The sequence below is a fragment of the Amblyraja radiata genome, chromosome 1 (assembly GCF_010909765.2).
Source record: "Amblyraja radiata isolate CabotCenter1 chromosome 1, sAmbRad1.1.pri, whole genome shotgun sequence".
In the NCBI taxonomy this organism is placed as follows: Eukaryota; Metazoa; Chordata; class Chondrichthyes; order Rajiformes; family Rajidae; genus Amblyraja; species Amblyraja radiata.
In genome coordinates, this window is record NC_045956.1 from 46882528 (window position 1) to 46904287 (window position 21760).

Here is a 21760-nt window from a genome sequence, read left to right on the forward strand (position 1 = left end):
TAGTGTTAATCCTCTTGCTCAATATGAAAAGAAAATTTAAATGAATTGGCCATTTGTAAATATGAATGTTGTCATAAAGCATAGTGAACACTCTGAGCTGAGTTTTCATATTAACTTGTTAAACTGTATCTGTAATTTATTTTTGTGGTCCTGGCTGTTATTTTTTTGTAATTATTTTTGTTTAATCTGACCATCCATAATTGCCCTTGAGAAGTGGTGGTGAGCACCTTCTAGAACCACCTCTTCTTCTGGTGAAAGTACGTGCACAATGATGTTGGTAGGGAATTCCAAGATTTAGATCCTGTGTTGATAAAGGAATGATCATATATTTCCATGTCATGACACAGGAGTGCAGCAATAGAGTTGCTGCCTTACAGAGCCAGAGACCCGGATTTGATCCTGACTATGGGTGCTGTCTATATGGAGTTTGTACATTCTCTCTGTGACTGTGTGGGTTTTCTCCAGGTTTGCCAGTTTCCTCCCACACTCAGACATACAGATTTGTAGATTAATTGGCTTCTGTAAAATTGTAAATTGTCGCTAGTGTGTAAGATAGAACTAGTGTGTATGAGGTGATCTCTGGTCTCGCGGCCTCGGTGGGCCCAAGGGCCTGTTTCTGCGATGTATTTCTATAGTCTAAGGTAAAGTCGGGGTGGAGTACAGCTTTTGGGAGAACCTGCAGTTAGGGATGTTTGCGTGTGCCTGATGCCCCTGTCCTCCTTGGTGGCAGAAGTTGTAGGTTTGTGGGGTGCAGATGACATAACCTTGGTGAGTGTCTAGATTATACCTTGTTAACAGCACACTAAAGCTTTAGCGGTGGAGGGAATAAGTGTTTTAGGGTCTGAATCAATAGCCCTGTTTTGACTTGGATGATATTGCGACTATTGAGGGAGGAGGGTCCTCTATCATACTCCTGACTTGAGTCTTGAAGATAATGAAAAAGTTTAAAGGTGTTAGAGGGCGAGTCAAGCACTGTAGGATACCTAGTCTGTGACCTACACTTGTACCCGTAGTATTTAAGTGACTGGTCTAGTTGACCTTCTGGTCTATGATGACTCCCAAAATGTTGGTTGGGTAATACCATTGAATGCACAGGTTAATTGTAAATTGTCCGTAGTGTTTATTAGGATTGGATGTAAAAGTGGGATATCTTAGAAATAGTGTGAACCGCTGATTGATGGTCACCATGGACTCAGTGGGCCAATCGATCGAATGATCAGTCAATTATGTAGTAGGTAGTCAACGCCAGGCACCTTTTACTGCCACATTTGGGCTCATGCCTGAATGTTGTTGAGGTTTTGCTGCCTGCAGAGATGAACTGTTTTGGTTTCAGAGGAGTTATGAATAGAATTGAACATTGCTCAATCATCAGTGAATATCCCAAACTTGACTTGGAAGGAAGGTCATTGATCCAACAGTTGATCCAGGCAATGGCCTTTGCCTGTGTTGAAATCTTGTGATAAATTGCATTTTTCATTTCTTATTCATCAGCAGGTGAACACTACATAATAAATTATACTGCAGTATTAAAGGCTGGTGAGCCCGAGGATGAGAAGAATATTTCATTACCGGCTTACCTTACCATTGGCAGTCGAACCCAGGTATTTACAGCCCTGTTTAGATGGAAGAGATTTTAATCTTGATTCGACTGTTGGATGATGTGGTGACGTGTGTGTGTCCCTGCAGGGTAAAAGAGGAATTCTGAGAGAAAGTGCCTGTATTACCATTTCGGAATGGTGACTGCAGATTTTATTTTAAATTAGGGAATAGTTTATTCCAAGTGTAAGAACTCTGGAACATGTAATTTGATTAGGGCTAGAGACATAGCATCATGGAGCACAGAACAGGCCCTTCGGCCCAACGTGCCCATGCCGACCAAAAATAGACAATAGGTGCAGGAGTAGGCCATTCGGCCCTTCGAGCCTGCACCGCCATTCAATTTGATCATGGCTGATCGTCCCCAATCAGTACCCAATTCCTGCCTTCTCCCCATATCCCCTGACTCGCTATCTTTAAGAGCCCTTTCTAGCTCTCTCTTGAAAGTATCCAGAGAGCCGGCCTCCACTGCCCTGCGAGGCAGAGAATTTCACAGACTCACAACTCTCTGTGAGAAAAAGTGTTTCCTCGTGCCCATCTGCATCAGTGTCACCTACCCATGCTTGGTCCATGTCCTGGTAAACCTCTCCTATCCCTTATAGTACCTACCTCCTATGGCAGGTCGTTTTATATACCCACTGCCCTCTGTATCTACTGTAATTGGATTCTTGTTGGTGCCTTCAATATGTGATTGGTCAGGTGAGAGAATACACTGGAGGGCCACAGGGAGGAATGGTTCAGATGGAATTGCTGTACTTGGAGCCAGCACAGACGTAGTGGATCAGTGAGCCTTACTTTGCACTCTAGCGATGTATAATTCCTTCCTCCTGGTTTCGGATTACTTTGAATTTTATTTGCTAGTTGTGTTTACCAGTTATACAGCATTATTCAGGTGTGCAACATGCAGTGCTTCACAGTCATAGAAACCTCAAAACACAACACGCGTGATTTTGTTTTTCCAGAGCAAATCCTAATGTTATGTAAGACAGCCTTGGTAACTAAAATATCAAAAATTAATTGTACGAAGTCTGTACATTCTCTGTGTGACCTAGGTTAATTGTAGCAATATTACAACATTTTTAGATTAAAAAAATCAAGTCTGCAATTCATCCCATCAGATAAAGCATAAAAATAAGTTTAATTTGACACCTAATTCACTTTCATATCTTCAGTATTAAAAAAGTTATGGCCATTTTCATACTCGGAAATTAGATTGTTCCCTCTTGCTTGTCCATTGACTTAACACAAAAGCTGTGATCGAGGACAGTCAAAAGCCCATAACTTTCTTAAAAATTAAGAGAACTGAAATAAATTTTCAGTTATTATAGATTGAAGCATTCTGAAACAAATATGAAACAATCTTACTTGGATGACCTGAAATTAAACCATATAATTAGTTAGTTACCCAATTGTAGCTAATTACATAATTCAATTGCTAGATCTAAACATCTATCCATTTCTTAAGAAAAGATCAACATTTTTAAATAGCCCAAGTGTCCAAATAACATACACACAAGAATTCACAATATAACATGATTTGTAAATCTCATTGTCATGGATTTATAGGCCAAATGGAAGGAATTTAGTGTTTAATAACTGTAAATTAATGGCCATTTAAATCAACTTGCGAGTGGGTTTTTCTGGAACGCGATCCTTTGGAACGTTGCGGTTGCAGTGAATTTAAACCCCATATCGGCAGGAAAAATACTGCCGGTTCGTATGGGGAAAAAAATCACAGTTTTGCAACGTAAAATGTGAATTGAAGGCATCTTAAGGAGCACTTTTACACATAAAATAAACGGCTTTCCTTTACCTGTCCCGTACGTGAAATCCGTCCCCGTTGTCGGCATTGACGGCTTTAGAAACTGATTTTTAAATTACTCCAGTGCTGAAATTGTCGGGCGATTAAATAAAAAATAAAAATAAATAATAATAATACACAGAACGCCCGTCGGAACAATTCTTCTGCAAAAGCTTGCACTCCGACAAAATATATCCAGGACCAGGTAGGAGAAAAACGCATTTTAACCCCATCCCCCCCCCCCCTCAAAGGCGCAAAAATCGCGTACACAGCCAGTGACAGAACTGCAGCACCGCTGAAGATAAGTTTTGTAACATACCTATTAATTGGCTTGGTAAATGTAAAAAAAATTGTCTGTAGTGTGTGTAGGATAGTGTTAATGTGCGGGGATCGCTGGTCGGCGCGGACCCGGTATGCCGAAGGACCTGTTTCTCTAAAACTAAAAAAAAAACGGATTAATTTTCTTGCTGTTTTCTGAACCCTCTCCAAATCTTCAGTATCTATCACCAAGTATGGAGATCGAGTAAAACTCCCAAGTGCAAGGAAAGTAACATCTTATTAACAAGAGTAGCTTTCGCTGTATTTCATTTTATTAATTTAGCAATTTTGCCAAAAATCCTACTAACTTTCCCAATAGCCATCTTAAGCTGGCTGAGTGTACATCCTTGTTAGTGATTTATTAATCAGAGGAGCCATTCATCCAGGGACTGGAGATCCCATGAGATGCTGCACAACAATTCTTCACTACAACTCACACCTCAAGTAAGCTCATGCTTATAATTTATTTACACCAACTTGCAACCTACTAAACCTGACATTATATTCTTTGTTTTCAATGTAAATGTCAAAGTACCCAAAAGCAACACATTTAATTGAAAATAAGTTTATTTTTTATTTTATATATTTTTATTGTTTTCTACTTTACTGTGCTGTGTTCTTTTCATTCTAAATTATGTTGCCCAGCTGGGAAGATGGTTGTGACTAATAATTGCAGTTTGTTACAAAATTAGATACTTTATGGAAAATGTAATTGGATATTTTTATGGAAGTTTTTGCAGTGACATTTTCTACATTTTATAATCCATATAGTCATATGATTGTATTTTGTAAAATACTCTGTCGGCTCTGACCCCTCATACATTTAATGCAAAGGGGAATGGGTGGGACAAAGCCATTGTACATCTTCTCCCTCAGAAAAAAAGTGCAGCTTTAGCTCCTGTTATTCGACCGTGGACTACAAATTCAGCGACCCTCAGTCTTGGATAGTTCCTTCTGCCAGTTAAGGGGCTGTCCCACTTGGGAGACCTATTTGGCAAATTTAGAAGAGTTTAGGAGAGTTTGAAAAAATATCATGTTGAAGACCTCCATCGACTATGTAGAAGACCTCCTTCGACCATGACTAGCCACGACTAACTTTGGGAAAATTGGACACCGAATAGTGGAGAGTGAAGACGACCTCCCTTTGACCTCCCTGCGACTATGATGAAGACTATCTGCGACGACCTTCGACTTCCTTCGACTACCCTCGATTACCTACGACTAACAGGCCGACCTACTACGACTAAACCTACAAGTAAAAAATTATAGATTTTTTCCATGGTGACCTTTCTTTACTCGCGGGCACCTAGCTGAGGCCTCAAGTACACGGGGACTACTCTCGAGCATGAAGGAGAGTTACAAAGACCTATGACCTCGTGTCGACCATGCTGCGAGTATTAGTCGAGGGCAAACTCGCCAGAACTCGCGGATTAGGTCGCCCAAGTGGGACAGCCCCTTAAGTAAGAAGTTCTGGGCAGACCACAGGGCCTCTTCAACTAGATGATGGACTTCAGTTGTTGCCTGTCTTGAATTCCATATCTGGGAATAACTAGGGACTTAAGTCACGCTCATTCCAATGAGAAAGAAGGTTGATTTTTGCCGCACCTTTTTCCTTGCTTTCCCTTCCCCTCATTACATTTGGGGAAACATTTTGTTACTGTGCTTGGAATGAATTGTCGCCTTTACAGCTGACCAAAATGTAAAGTATGTTAATTAAAATAAAAAATCCTGCCTTTCAGGGTAATCAAATACTGATTGGACCCATTCGGGCAGATTTTATACTGATGGTAAAAGCAGCGACTCAGGTACGTTGAGAGCAAGAATTTATATTCTTGATTATCTTGATTTGTTTAAAAAGGGACTTCATAGGCTGCGAATCCCAGGATCCAGAAGCACTTGGGGAATTGAGATTAAAATCATATCTTACACAAAGAAAGGTATTTGTATTTTGAAGGTCATTCATCCCAGTCCTAAGACCTTGCAGAAAGAGTTTTCTAGCTACCTTGCTGCCCACAATTGAATCATTTTCATTATATCAGAATTTGGGATGTCAACTGGTGATTGCGCAATGTCCAATTTTATTTTTAATTACTCAGCAAATAAGTAGTTTATGTCTACATGCTGCAAGAACTGAACAACATTTCAGTATGGGATGATAAATTAAATGTAACATGTAAACCACACAATTGCCAGGCAGAGACCATCTCCAGAAAGACAGTTTAATCACCCAATCTTGACACTCAAGAGTGTTATGGTTTCCGAGTCCTCCAACTCCAATGTCCCAGGGATTACCAGTGATCAAAATATTTATAGGATTAGCCGCTAAAATTTTGCGGCCACAGGTTCCACGTGCGGACGTGGCGCCGACGGACGAGAGGCCGAAGCAAAGAAGTCGAAGCCAAAGAACCGAATGGAAACGTGGCCGAAACGCCAATAAAACGAAAGAGTAGGAAGACGAAATGCCTACTAACCGAAAGGGTGGGACGCCTAAATGTAAATTAACCGAAAGGGCGGGACGCCTAAAAGCCAACGAACCGAAAACCTGCGTCGCCTAAAAGCAAACTTACCGAATGGCCACTCTGTCGAAACGCGGCGGCGCCTACAAGCCAACGGACCAACTATCGCGCAACAGTAAAGTCCAGTAATGGACATGACGTTGCTGGGGGGCGGGACTTGTCAGCGAATGGTCCAGACCCCCGCTTCCATCACATCACTGTGAAGGGATGAACATTGTCCCTCACCTCCGTTCCACCCGACCCGCAGCCCACGGAAGGTGGCCGTGAGTGAGTGGGGGCTGTCCCGAGGGATGCGCACCTTCGGCCGCTTTCAACTCGGTGCTTGGGTTCAGATTGCCCAGTCACTTATGGCTTCTGTGGGAAAAGGACCCCCACGCTCCCCTCCCCCTCTCTCTCCCCTCTTCTCTCTATCCACCCCCCTTCTCTCTCCTCTTCTCTCTCTCCCCCCTTCTCTCTCCCCCCCCCCCCTCTCTCTCCCCCCCTCCTCTCTCTCCCCCTCTCTCTCTCTCTCCCCCTTCTCTCTCCGTCTCCCCCCCTTCTCTCTCTACCCCCCTTCTCTCTCTGTCTCCCCCCCTTCTCTCTCTCTCCCTCCCCCCCTTCTCTCTTTCTCTCCCCCCTTCTCTCTCTCTCCCCCTTCTCTCTCTCCCCTTCTCTCTCTCCCCTCCTTCTCTCTCTCTCCCCCTTTTCTCTCTCTCCCCCTTCTCTCTCTCCCCTTCTCTCTCTCTCTCCCCCTTCTCTCTCTCTCTCTCCCCCTTCTCTCTCTCTCTCCCCTTCTCTCTCTCTCTCCCCCTTCTCTCTCTCTCCCCCCCTTCTCTCTCTCTCCCCCCTTCTCTCTCTCCCCCCCTTCTCTCTCTCCCCATTCTCTCTCTCCCCCCCTTCTCTCTCTCTCCCCCCTTCTCTCTCTCTCTCCCCATTATCTCTCTCTCTCCCCCCCTTCTCTCTCTCTCTCTCTCCCCCGTCTCTCTCTCTCCCCCCCTCTCTCTCCCCCCTTCTCTCACTCTCTCCCCCCTCTCTCTCTCTCCCCGTCTCTCTCCCCCCTTCTCTCACTCTCCCCCCTTCTCTCACTCTCCCCCCTTCTCTCTCTCTCTCCCCCTTCTCTCTCTCTCCCCCCTCTCTCTCTCTCTCCCCCCCTCTCTCTCCCTCCCCTCTTCTCTCTCTCTCCCCTCTTCTCTCCCTCCCCTCTTCTCTCTCCCTCCCTCCCTCCCCTCTTCTCTCTCCCTCCCCTCGTCTCTCTCTCTCTCCCTCCCCTCGTCTCTCTCTCTCTCTCTCTCTCTCTCTCTCTCTCTCGCTCTCTCGCTCTCTCTCTCTCCCTCTCTCCCTCACCTCTGTCTGTCTCTCTCCCCCTCGCCTCTGTCTCTCTCTCTCTCTCCCTCGCCTCTCCCTCACTCCCCTCTCTCCCCCTCTCTCTCTCTCCCTCCCCTCTGTTCTCTATCTCTCCTCCTCCCCCCCCTCGCGGTCTTCCTCTCCCCGCCCTCTTCCTCTTCTCTCTCCCTCTCTCTCTCTCTCTCTCCCCCCCTTCTCTCTCTCTCTCCCTCCCTCTTCTCTCTCGTCTCTCCCTCCCCTCTTCTCTCCTCTCTCTCCCTCCCCCTCTTCTCTCTTCTCTCTCTCTCTCCCCTCCCTCTCGTCTCTCCTCTCTCATCTAGTCGTCTCTGTCTCTGCGGTCGTCTCTCGTCTCTCTCTTTCTCACTCTCTCTCTCTGCTCTTCTCTCTCGTCTCCTCTTTCCTCTTCCTTCTGTCCTCTCTGCTCATCTCCTCCTCTCTCTCTCTCTCCCTCCTCTCTCCCCTCTCTCTCTCCCTCCTCTCTCTCTCCCCCTCCTCCTCTCCCCCCCTCTCTCTCCTCTCTCCCCTCTCCCCCTCTCCCCCTCTCCCCCCTCCCCCTCTCCCCCCTCTCCCTCCCTCCCGCCCCTCCCCCTCCCCCTCCCCCTCCTCCTCCTCCTCCTCCTCTCTCGTCTCCCTCTTTTCTCAATTCAATTTCAATTTTAAAACTTTATTGGCATGATAAAAAAACATTGTTATATTGCCAAAGTATAGAACATGACATACATATTTGAAATGCATAGGTATAAATACAAGTATACAGGGAATGGATAGATATGTCCCTGTACATAAACTTGCAATAGGCCTATAGCCCTTTATTGATTGCTACACGTTCTTGCAGCTGTAAACAGTACAACACAATAGCAAGTTTAGCAATTCAATATTAATTTCTTAGTGTTAGTTAATATCGATTAGTGTGTGCGTACATATGTGCATGTTGGTCATTCACCGCCTCTCAGGTTATGGCATGCTGTTACGTATTGTGCACCAAGATGTGCCGTATTTCCTTCGCCAAGGATTATTCTTAGTTTTGATGTATCATCTAGTTCTTTAAAGTCAGGGGTTGCCACACTGAGTTTGCCAAAGTATGCTTTCCTTGTTTTGTCAATTTTTTTGCATTTTAGGGGGAAGTGCACCTCTGTTTCAACCTCATCTGTCAAACAGTGGCCGCATATTCTGTTTTCTCTTGGTTGCCAGAATCTCTTCTGTCTTCCTTTTTCAACTGCCAAATAGTGGTCACTTAACCTGTATTTGGTGAGGGTCTGGCTCTGCTTTATCTCTCTCTCTCACTCTCTCTCTCCCCTCTTTTCTCTCTCCCCTCTTTTCTCTCTCCCCTCTTTTCTCTCTCTCTCTCCCTCCCCTCCTCTCTCTCTCCCTCCCTCCCCTCCTCTCTCTCTCTCCCTCCCCTCCTCTCTCTCTCCCTCCCCTACCCCTCTCTCTCTCCCTCCCCTCTTCTCTCTGTCCCTCCCCTCTTCTCTCTCTCCCTCCCCTCTTCTCTCTCTCCCTCTCCTCTTCTCTCTCTCTCTCTCTCCCTCCCCTCTTCTCTCTCTCCCTCCCCTCTTCTCTCTCCCCCCCTCCCTTCTTCTCTCTCTCCTCCTCTCTCTTCCCCTCTTCTTCCCCCCCCTGTCCCTTCTCTCTCTCCCCTTCTCTCTTTCTCTCCCCCTTCTCTCTTTCACTCCCCCCTTCTCTCTTCCCCCTTCTCTCTCTCTCCTCCATCTCCACCGGCGGGAGCGTCCCACAGTCATTGACCGCGATGTCCCACAATCGGACCCCAACCCCCACACCAGGGTGATTGCTCCCCCCCCCCCCCCCCCCCCGACCCTGACACCCACACCGGGTGATTCACCCCGGCCGCGGGGACAGATGGCTCGGGGCAGAGTAAATCGCTTTGAAAACATGGGGGACACACACATTCTCTGCCGGGTCTATGACAAGTCTGCATGGCAACGAACAATTTTATCTCCTTCCACTTCCCTCCCCCCCCCCCGACAACAAGAAGCACGTTTTATTGATTACTGTCTCGTTGCTTGCGGAACGCACACAAGCTCCCATGCACAAAACAGGCAGCATCACTGGAGAGAAGGAATGGGCGGTGATTCATGCCGAGACCATTCTTCAGACCTGAAGAGTGCGTCTGAAGAGTCTCGACCCAAAACGCCACCCATTCCTTCTGGGAACGGTTTTGAGGTGTACGTACATTATAAAACCAAAGTTAGTTGTACTTTTATAGTGCAATATCTTGACTTTAAAACAAAAGCAAAAATGGAAATGTTTTGCCACTCCAGTTTTGTTCAAGAAAGACTAAAGTGTTTTATTTTACATTTTCTTTTGCAGGTTTCTCCAAATCACGGCATACACTTTGCTGGATTTATTGTGGCATTCATTGTTTCTTTGGCCTTGGTGTGTTTAATTCTCATCACCACCTTCCATATCAGAAGGGTAACTGGCAGGAACCCTTCTCTCCAGCGGGTCAGTTAATGAACACATTGTTTTACAGTGTACTTTGCATTGTGGATTACAGTATCCTTGAGGCAGATTTTCCTGTCCTCCTGCTAAAACTGTTAAATTCTCCTTAATGCAGAATTATAGACTCATAATAAATGGAACCAGTGATTCTATGCTGTGCAAGTGCTGGAGTAACTCAACCAGTCAGGCAGCATCTGTGCAGCGTGTCAGGTCAAGACCTTTTTTTGGAGCGACACAGTGGTGTAGCTGGCAGAACTGCAACCTCACAGTACTAGGGACCCAGGTTTGATATCCCAAAGATATGCAAGTTTGTTGAATTAGTTAATTTCCCCCAAATGTGTAGGGAGTCGATACAAAAGTGGAACAACATAGAATTAATGTGAATGGGTGGTTGATGGTCAGCATGCACTTGGTGGGCTGAAGGGCCTGTTTCCCTGTGTATCTTTAAATCAATTTATTGCAGAAAATTCAGGCAAAATACAGTAGTTTAAGTCTGAAGAAGGGTCCCAACCTGAAGCATCGCCTAATCAATCCCTTCACAGATGCTGCCTGACCCACTGAGTTCCTCTAGAAATTTTGGTTTTACTCAAGACTCAAGCATCCACAGTTCTTTGTGTCTTTTTGATATTTGGTTCCATTAATTGTACTTCAGTCAAGGAAACATTAAAATAATGTTCTGCATTTTGTTTCGTATGGAGAGACTAATGTCATAATGCACTTCTAAAACTCACAATAGTTCAGCTGGAGGAGAAGTTTATTTAGTCATGCATAGAGCAGACTTTCTGATGGCAAAGCCTTCATTTTAAATTGTCCATGTGTGGTGAATGGTGCAACTTATGGCAAAAATCCCCATTGAGGTGGTTGGAAGAGAGGGTTGTTGTGGAAGGTTGTAGCTGAACTGAAGTTGGTGGTTCACCACCGTCTTAACCTGTTGCCTTGCACTTCTGTCCTATGAGACGTGTTGTGAGAAGAACCTTGCACCAGAGGAAATGCAGACAGGCAAGCTTTGAAGAGTTAGATTAGTTTTTCATGCATGGGCCAAGAGGAACAAGATTCAGAGACCATTTCTAGATGTGAGGTCTCATTCCCTTTCTACACCTTGCACCTCTCCTTCATCTTCACCACTGCCACCACCATTAAAATCAGGGCCCAGGGTATTTAGCATTGCAGAAAATGATGTTGCCTGACCCGCTGAGTTACTCCAGCTTTTTGTGTCATCCCCAAATGATTGGAGCCTCCGTGCAACAGGTTACAATCTGCCTGAATCTAGTCTATACACAACAAATGAAAAACTGGCAGATTTTACCATCTTGTGTGCCATTCCCATTCACGGTGTGTGCTAAACTATGCAATTTGCACTTTTTTAAATAGGTAAAGAGAAAGCAGTCAAATGAAAGTTCCTCAGTAACCGATGATGGAGCAAAGAGCTTACAGGAATATATCCGACTTCAGGACAGAGTGATTGACATTTTGCTGCTTGAAGACCCACAGAACATGACTCGTGCATTGAATGAGTAAGAGCTCGGCATGACAAAATTTCCAAGTAAATCTTTGACTAGTACAATGTTAATAATTGAAGATGAATTTAGGAAGATAACATTTCTCTGTGACAAATTATTCTTTAGTTTGACTAAGAAAAATGTACTAATCCTTTGGGCCCAAAGAGAGATGACGACGCCGATGCATTTTTAATCATGATGTTGCTCGGAGGCTTCAGATCAATTCACGTGGCACACAATCAATATCACAACCCTAGGGGAAACATTAGCACATCTTATCTCATTAACTAATTCATGCCCCTCCAAATCAATAGAAATTGTGCGAGAACTCATAGTGACTTAATTGGTTCCAGTATAAATCACAAAATCCAACAGTTTGATGTATGCTGCAGTGTGTAAAACAAGGCAGAGTTTGATTTTTATTGAACCGCTGTGAAACCATTTTGATGCTTATTGTCCCAGAGAACTTGATTCATGATTTTGTGGAATAACAGTACTTAAAACATCCAAATAAACCTTTGCCTGTGCCACATTACAGCTGAATACACCAATTTAGAACGACAGCAACTTTGTAACTTTGAACTACTGAACACCAATTTCTCAGGCATCACAAGTCTCTCAAGTACATAAAGTAATGTACACTTCCCACTTTACGTATGGGGAGATATTGGACATTTTTCTCCAGCTTTTTCTCCCTGGAGCCGAGGAGGCTGAAGAGTATCAGAATTATATACGATTATGAGAGGTGTAGATAGGGTGGATGGTCAAAAATATTTTCTCCATGATAAGGGTATCAAAAAGAGCGCATTGTTTGAAGGTGAAGGGTGGGAGACTTAAAGAGGATCTTATATGCTAATTTCTGTACACAGAGTAGTTGATATCTGGAACACATTGCCAGAGAAAGTGGAGTAAGAAACAGTGACCATCTAGGAGGTATTTAGACATACAACTAAATAGAAAAGGCATTAAAGGAATGCGGGTAGATGGGCAAAACGATCAGCATGGACATGATGGGCTGAAGGACCTGCTTCTGTGCAGTATAACTAACTGGAAAGATTCTTTATGCCTGCATGAAGCTGGCATCAGATCCTTTGTATAAATGAAAAATCAACTATTGGCCGTTTTAATTCTCTTTCGCATTCATCACTTGGCCCAAGGGCACCCTACATTTTGTAGTGAGACTTTCAGATCACTTGCTGAAGTAATGAACGATTTTGCCTAGAAAAAAAACCCCATCCACCAGCTGTTTGTTGAAGAGCATAGGTGGTCCCACTGATGCCTTGATTAATGTATATCTTTCAGCAAGCATCACCGTAGGAGATGGAGATTGCATCACCAATTATGTTGAATTTTGCAGAATTGATATTTCTGAAGTACAAATGTAGCTATATTTCAAAGAAAAATATTTGCTGAATGTAAAATTGATCAATTCATTTTCAAATGCGTTGTTACATTGCAATACCCTCGTACATGTTCACTCTCGCTCTTTTGCTCTCAAGCTCCATCTTGTTTTCTCTTGCTGTCTATCCCCCTTTCCCCGTCTCTCATAAACTATGTCTCTCTCTCATGCTCGGTTTTGTGTGCCGTTTCCTGCTTTCATTCATTTTGTCCGTAAGCCAGACAATATACAAATAACACTCGCTAAGGTAGAACATTCACAGCATTGCAATGAATGGCATCAAAAACACACAGAGCTGATTAGAAAGAGGGATGATGGAGAGGAAGAAGTCTTCCCTTCTGGTTCAACTTTCTATTGTTGTAGTACTGTACCCAATTTGCACATGGAAGTATCTGGTCAACATTGTAGGCTAACTGATACTGTCTGTCTGCTCTTCATACTCTACTAATATCCACAATAAATACACATCCAACACAATTGGCACTAAAATTGTTTACGCCTCTTCGGAACTCCAATAACACCCAAAAATTGCACAGAAAGACCAAATTTTTCTACTAATATTTGCAAAGATGTGATGATTGAATTCCATTCTTCTATGTCCTAATTTCCATAATTGGATGCTTATCTGTTATACTGTACCTGTGTTTGCTACTGGTGGTGTGTTAAATTAAGTTCACATCCAAAAAACTTCATTTACTTCACTTTTCTGGCCTCTGTTGCTTTTGTATTTCAATTTATTATTTTGTATGTCCACATAGCTATTGATGCATTTTGAAAAAGGCCCAGATCTTTTATTTCAACTCTTGAACAAGGTCTTATAATCCTGTTCATATCGTACATGGTAGCTTACTGTTCATTAATGCAACTGCTTCCCAGTGCAGTATTCCTATTGACCCGAAAGATCAAAACCTTTCCTGCAATTCTTTGAATAAAGTCCAATTGCTGGTAAAAATTAATCTTATTTTTAAGGATGATGCACTTCAATTCTGAGCATTTATGCAACAGCAGAACATCATGCAGGTAAAATATTATCAGGCTTTAGCTGACCCCACACAACTATTGAATGAAATCACATTCAGAGCAGTTTATTCAGTCTTTTTGCTTGTTATTTCTTGTCTCTCTTCTTGACTCCCTGTCTCTTTTACTTGCTCTCTTTGTCTGTCCATATATCTTTCATGAAGCATACAAGAAAAATCACATAAGAAATGGAAGAAGATAAGAAATAGAAGCAGGCCCATTAATTTCTCGTGCCTGCTGTACCATTCAGTAAGATCATGAACATGGATGACCTTCCATCTCAGCACCATCTTCAAACACTGATTCTATACCGTTTGATTCCATTAATACCTAAACATATTCTGATCTCTAAACATGCACAACATGATCAGTAATATACTGTGGAACATCACTGTGAAAATTGATCCGGCATCTTCGTAGACCCAATCTTCCTTCAATCATTGTTTTCTGATGATTGGACAATGGTTCCATTTGCTTTCATGTGATATTTTGCTGCAAAATGCCACAGTAACTCTATTAACCTATTTTTCCATATGGTCACTACTGTACAGAACAGAAGATTAATTCCTGAAGAATTCAGAAATATACAAAAAAAATTATAGTGTTTTATTCATTTAAAACATGTGTATTTGATAGAACAAATGTAAAAGCAGTATTTATCTTGTTTACTGTCGATTACACGATATTCAGTTCCATTCACAATTTCTCAGTAAATAAAGCCCCGTCTCCTTGCTTTTGCCGCCACACCAGCATCCCCTCCTGTGTGCGTGCGAAAATATCTGGACAACATTCGGACATAGATATATAAATGGACCAGCAAAAGTGTAAGGCAGTTAATATCTCAACTAAAATAGGGTCTGATCACCTATCCTTGACATTCAATAGCATTATGTAGACAAAAATGCTGGAGAAACTCAGCGGGTGCGGCAGCATCTATGGAGCAAAGGAAACGGGCAACGTTTCGGGCCGAAACCCTTCTTCAGAAATCCTTCTTTATGTCGGCCCGAAACGTGGTCTATTTCCTTCGCTCCATAGATGCTGCTGCACCCGCTGAGTTTCTCCAGCATTTTTGTGTACCTTCGATTTTCCAGCATCTGCAGTTCCTTCTTGAACATTCAATAGCATTATATGGCCCAGGCTCCACCTTCAATATTCTTGGTGGTCACCATTACCCGGAAATTGAACTGTATTGGTCACATGAATAGGAATATGAATACTTTATTGTCACATGTGATGAGGCACAGTGAGATTCTTTGCTTGCATACACAATGTATACAAATAGCAGCCACCTACGGCGCTGACAAATTTACAAAGCACGCCAAAAGGTTTTATAATCTACGGACCTATCTCCAAAGTTGTATTATTGATAATTTATTCTATTCTTTTTTATCGTGTTTTTTTCTCTTCTTTCTCACTATCTATAAAAAAAATAAACAAATAGAAGCAGAGTTAATATATAATTGATAAATGAGGATCCCTGTTACTCTGATAGCTGGAATCCCATCTATTAACAATATGTAATTGACATACTAAATGTGTTTTGATTATGATATATACAAATATTATTAAAAAAAAGAAGAAAAAAAAAAGGTTGGGGCCTTTACCTACCTGAATTAATACGTTTCCAAAAATACAATGGAAGTTCAGTACACTCAGGCCAAACTAACATTTGGAAACAATGCAGTTGCTGGAATCTTGTGCAAAAAAACACAGCATTGGAGGAACTCAGCGGGTCAGGCAACATCAATTGAAGGAAGTTAATATTTGGATCAGGACTCTTCTTCAGACTGCAGTAGAGGAGAGTAAGCTGAAAAAGAGGTTTGAGTCTTTTCTAGGTTCTTCCCCCCCCCTCCACTCCATCAGTCCGATCGAAATGTTGAATGTCCATTTCCCTCTATAAATTCTGCCTGGTCTGCTGAGTTCCTCCAACACTTTGTTTTTTTCTAAAACAGCCGTCTTGATTATTACCCCATTCACCACCCAATGCTTTCATTATTGCCACATAGTCATTACATTGTTTACTATCTAAAATGCACTGCAATTACGTGCCTGGTCTCCTTTCAACACCACCTCCCATGGTTGGCATCATTGCAATTTACTCAGAAAATATTCAAGAGAATATGGGCCAAACATATTTTAAAAAATGGCTAAATAATGAAAAGTAAAACTGAATTCCAGAATTAGAATACAACTCCACTGTTCCACCATTCATGTGTACTGCCAGGATGAATTTCAAACCTAGCAAGTTTCATTAAGTCCTATTCCTACCACTGAGAGTTTTTGATTCACCTCAGAACCATTTGCTTGCCTTTCACTTTCCAATGCAAACCTATAGTACCCTGAAACAAACTCAACATTAAATCACGCTCGCCTTGAGTTCAGTCCCACATTTACTGTTGAGTGCTCAAGATGAATTAAAATAACCAGTAATCAAGATCACTGCTAATATTCAAATGGTTAGAAAAATAAAGAATATTCAACTGGTTAGAAAAATATAGAGTCAACATACCCGTACTTGTGATAGCTCCATCTGAGCTTACAGGCAGTAATGTCTTTGGTCTGTAACGATATGATTCACTCATTCTGCACCAAAAACCTTCAGACAGTGGCGCAATTGGTAGATCCTCTGTCTCACAGCGCCAGAGATCTGGGTTTGATCCTGACCTCGGTTGTTGTCTGATCGCACATTCTCCCTGTCACCGTGTGCGGTTCCATCAGGTGCACCAGTTTCCTCCCACATCCCAAAGATGTGCGGGGTTTGTGTAGGTTAATTGGCCTCTGTAAATGCCCCCGGTGTGTAGGGAGTGGATGAAAAAGTGGGATAACATAGAACTGGTGTGAACTGCTGATTGATAGTCAGCATGGACTCGGTGGGCCAAAGGGCCTGTGTCCATGCTGCATCTTGGAACTGCAGTCTCCCATTTATTGTTTTTCAATTTATGTTTTAATATTCCAGTATTCATTATCTTTATTCCTGATTTACTTTTCTTAATTCCTCATAATTTAAATTAGACACAATATAACACTCAGTTTCTGTCCTACAGCTTGCATGTACTGAATACAATACAAATGGATACAGATTTGGAATATCATCGCAAAAAACTGAACCTGGATGCAGTTCTGTTGTTGCTCAGGAGTTTCAAGCACAACCAAGACCTTTCACCCCTTTTAGAGGAAAGATTCAAAATTATTTTCAGAGAACAGTTTGAAGAGACGGAGAACAGGCTGAGTATGGAGCATGAAGAGATGTTAGCCATATTAGCAGCTCAAAGTAACCAAGACACCAGGCATAAGATGGAAGCACTCTATAAGAAGCAGCAACAAGAGGACAGAGAAGCTGAGCTCCTCGTGCAGAATGTAGATGACGAGGTATGTCAAGAAGCCATAATCTTAAGCTGTGTAATTGAGAGAGTGAATGTTAGAAATTAATCTGGCAAGTAAATTCATGAAGGCGATATTAATTAGAATATGAATCCATGTGCGAATCTTGAATTTTATTTTGCAAAACAAAAAAATCAAGGGCTTTTTAACTAAGAATCCTGGACATATCCTCAGCAGATTACAGCTATGCCTACCAAACTGGAGTTTTTTTTAACTGTAAAATGCTGCTGATTTCCTTTTTCGATATCTAGGCCACCACTGACTTTCCGGCACCCTTAGTTTCTGAGCCTTTCTGGATTATCCATTTTGCTGGACTAATAGAGGTCACGGCCTCCGAGAGTCGAATGGTACCAGAACTGTCTGCCTAGGCTGCTGAGGGGCTGAGATATCGGCCTGCGAAGTCGGCTATGGGAATGGATCTGCTGGCTTCGACAGGGCCGGAGTTCCAGAGCCCTGGTCGAGGGGGCAAACCCGATCAGCCGCGCAAGTCCAGATGAGGTTGAGATCGGACGCCTTACCTAGTCTGGGGGCCACGTTTACAGGGTGACATCTGGGGGGAATTTTAAGTGTGTTCACATAATTCTGCCCGTATTAAGGGAGGTGCTGTACCACCAGCTGCCAGAAAATTGTAGGTGGACCCGTATGTTGTATTCCTGTGTTTCGTTTTGCAGTTGTACAACTAGATATTGAGCAATGTGAGTGAACTTGGGACGGGAAATTCTGATGGGAGATTCTGACGTCTCTGAATATTCCTGGAATTGGGTTTATAACAACAAGAACAGTAACATTCCAAGGCGTTGTGTGCTGTTTAACAATCCTTACACGTTCAAGGGTTTTAACTACACACGTTTCCTCTTTGCAGTGTGCATGGAGAAAGTAAGATAAGCTTGGGGCCAGGTGGATGACAAGGACTTGAGTCCTGGTGAGTAGGTAGAGAGGAGGGGAAGGCTAAAAGGCTTGATGGGGATTAGCAGGGTTTTTGGGGGTCCATGCTGATCAATCTGTAAAGGGGTTTGGGTAGCGTCTATTACCGGGGCTCATGAATTGAAGTGTGTGTTGGAATGTAGTCAGGAATGGAATGGAGGAAATCATGGTCATGGGAGTTAATTGAGGAACAAGTGTTAGTTGGGGAATGAGTTTGGGTCAGCAAATTGGTGAGTGGAGTTGGGACAAGGGATTGCCTTGAGGAAGGGCATTCTGTTGGCTGTGTAGTCAGAAGGATTGACCTTAAAGTGGGCCCACCTGCAGACTCCCAACATAAGTCAAACGGTGTCAGATCATCGTTGCATGAGTTGTCCATGTATGGTCATTCATGCGTATGAATGTTAGTGAATGTTAGAGCAGTGATGCCCAGACATGGTTTGCAGGCTGCCGAGCATCATTAAGCACTTCCATAATCCTCTGTGCACTTAAAGGCAGGCGCATGAAGGACCCTTAAAAACAATTTTATTTTCCACTGAAATTGATTGGTGGCCCACAAAAACATGCATGTTGCACAGTCCAATTTGTAAACAGAGTATTCCCAATGGGCTATGTTGTATTATTTCTGTTCAGCTTTACTTCACTAGCTTGGCAAGGTCAAAGTGCTGCTAGATGATGCATGACAAATGCTTGAAATGTGTGTTTCCTCAGATTGCTGTGGGCTTGTTTTTAAAAACAGCCTGCAATAATATGCTTGACTAAGCTTGTGGAATGGTTCCTTTCACTTTTGCATGATCTTTTGCTGCTAAATGTCACAGTAGCTCCTTTATTTTCCCCATGTGGTCACCGCCATTCAGGCCAGAGGTTTAATTCTTGAAGAATTTGCATACAAGGACACAATCATATGTTTAATAGAACAAAGGCAGGGTATTTTTTTTAAAGTTGTGTGAGGTTGAATGTCATGGTGTTCATAGGGACCTTGTGTGTCCCCGTGCATGAATCACTGAAAGTTAATACAGTATGTGGGTTTAGCAGGTAATTGAAAAGGCAAGTGGTATTTTGGTGTTTATTACACAAGGATATGAGTGCAAGTCTAAAGGGCAAAATTGTATCTTCTTCGTACTTTTCGTCGGCGGGATTGAGGATGACTTGTTTCAGGTCCAAATCTTTGGGAACTACAGGCTCTTCCACAGATGCCTGGTGAGACTGGTGGGTACGTACTCTCTTTGAACTGAGCTTCTGCATGCTCCTGTCACAAGGACCCATGGTACTCAGTGACACCCTTCATTTTGAACACACATTTTCATTTCATTTATGATATTGAAGGAGGCTTTTCGACCCATCAATTCTATGCTAGTTCTCAGGGCAATCTCATAAATCCTATTTCCCCCACATGTCCATGTAATATTCATTCTCACGTGAGCATCAACTTCTCCCCCCCCCCTTCTTCTGGACTCCCCCAACATCGGGAACATGTTTCCTGCCTCTAGCGTGTCCAAACTCTTAATGATCGTATATGTTTCAATAAGATACCCTCTCATCCTTCTAAATTCCAGTGTATACAAGCCCAGCCGCTCCATTCTCTCAGCATATGACAGTCCCACCATCCCGGGAATTAACCTGGTAAACCTACGCTGCACTCCCTCAATAGCAAGAATGTCCTTCCTCACATTAGGGGACCAAAAACTGCACACAATTGAACATGTTCACTGGTTTTATTCCTGGTTTGTTACGTGAGGAGAGATTGAGCAGACTCGGCCTGTACTATCTTTACAAGGGTATAATCTAAGTGTACAAATCAGGGCCAGATTTAGATGAAGAGAGGCCCTAGGCTATTTCACTTGTGAGCCCCCCCCCCCCCCCCTTCCAATCCCCCACCCCCACGACTAGAGGACCATGACTACCCAACAGTGACAGTGTGACACTTTTAGATCCTACTGTATGTTGTCATTAAACAGTTGGTTTTAAAATACATATTGGATTCACCGCGGAGCGGGTGATGCCTTACCTGGATCACCGTTTGCGGCTCTGGAGTGTTGGGCCTGCTGCTTCAACATCAGAGTTGTGGTTTGCGGAGCTCCCAGCCTTGGGCCGCACTGATTTCAACATCGCGGAGCCCTGGGATCCCTTTGCCGAGGGCCGCCAGCGTGAATATCCACCCAGCTCAGCCTGTAGGCTTCGGGAGCCGCGGTCTGCGGTAGGAAGTGGCCGATTCAGAACTCCAAGCCGCTGAGGGTCTTCCGTTCCGACGTCGGAGTTCCATCATCCCGACGAGAGGGCCTGAGCATCGGGCCGCCCCTAGCGCCGATTGCGGGGGGCTCGTTGGAGACGGGAACAGGGATCATCAATGGGGGCGAGGACTCCTTCCCATAAAAGAACGCTGTAAGACGGAGGCAGCGGAATAAAAACTCCAAATCGCGGAGGGCGCGGAGGTCATTGAGGTGGGGATGGAGGGGGACAAAGGTGAGGCCTCTGCTGAGGATAGACGAGGGGGGTATGAGGACAGTAGTGTGGGTGGAGAAGAGCTGGGGTCACATGGCTTAGGGGGATGGGGAAGACCCAGTGGAACAGCCACTGATGTTACCAGGGTCAAGGGGACTGGCACTAGGAGCCAGTGCAGTAAAACCCAGGGGAGTTGGAGTCTGCAGCGTGGAAACTTCAGGCCCGGTGCTGAGCCCAGGATGCAGGTAAGGCGACGGCTGCGGTGTGCTGGAGAGCGGTGGAGTGGCGAGGGTGGGTGGAGTCAATGGTGGAAGACCGCAGGGAGTGGAGTCCGGGTCAGCGTGCGAAGTGTGGGAGGTCCCGGTGGGCGGATGGTCGATGGGGCGGCGAGGTTCGGTGGGCCGGGTGAGGCGGTGATGTTCGATGGGCCTGGTGCGGCGGCTATGTTCGGTGGGTCCAGTGAAGCAGCGAGGTGAGTAGGCCCCGTGTGCGGTGGCGAGGTGGGTAGGCCCCGTGTGCGGTAGTGAGGTGGGTAGGCCCCAATGGGACAGCGAGGTCAAAGATCCAAGGATCTTTGGAGCAAATTCCTCTCCGACAACGAATATAAACCTCACCTGCATTTTAATCCCCCCCCACACCACCAAAGTATCCGGAATCGCAAGCACAGCGCCACTGATGGTAGGTTTTGTAACAACGCCACAATGTCAAAAGTTTTATACACCTTGGCGGAGCGAAGCCGAGGCCCACTTAGATCTCGAGGCTCTAAGCTTAAGCTGATGAAGCTGGTACGTAAATCCGGCCCTGGTACAAATAGACTGGGTAGCTGCAAGCTTGGCTGGGGTGTCCAAAACAAGGGTCGCAGAGTCAAAACAAAGGTTTGGCACACCAGAGGACAGACAAAAAAAATGTTATTCACCCAGAAATTGGTGATTCTTTAGAATTCAATTCACTTGCTGAATATATTCATAGTCGTACAGCACAGAAACCGATCCTTCAGTCTAACTTGCCCATGACGACCAAGATGCCCCATCTACACTAGTCCCCAACTGCCCATGTTTGGCCCATATCCCTCCAAATCTTTCCTATC

The 21760-nt window shown here is 44.1% G+C and overlaps 1 protein-coding gene across 4 annotated transcripts in view; it reads left to right on the plus strand.

Moving 5' to 3' along the window:
- Window positions 1-21760, plus strand: part of evc2 (EvC ciliary complex subunit 2) — a 172886-nt gene that overhangs the window by 39453 nt on the left and 111673 nt on the right. For 3 of the 4 annotated variants that reach the window (XM_033021146.1, XM_033021164.1, XM_033021172.1), the window contains 5 exons: window positions 1492-1601; window positions 5455-5520; window positions 9883-10017; window positions 11386-11528; window positions 16974-17298. In XM_033021146.1, the coding sequence (XP_032877037.1) occupies window positions 1492-1601; window positions 5455-5520; window positions 9883-10017; window positions 11386-11528; window positions 16974-17298 (779 nt within the window). The remainder of the gene's footprint in view (window positions 1-1491; window positions 1602-5454; window positions 5521-9882; window positions 10018-11385; window positions 11529-16973; window positions 17299-21760) is intronic. The other variant, XM_033021155.1, reaches the window with a different exon arrangement.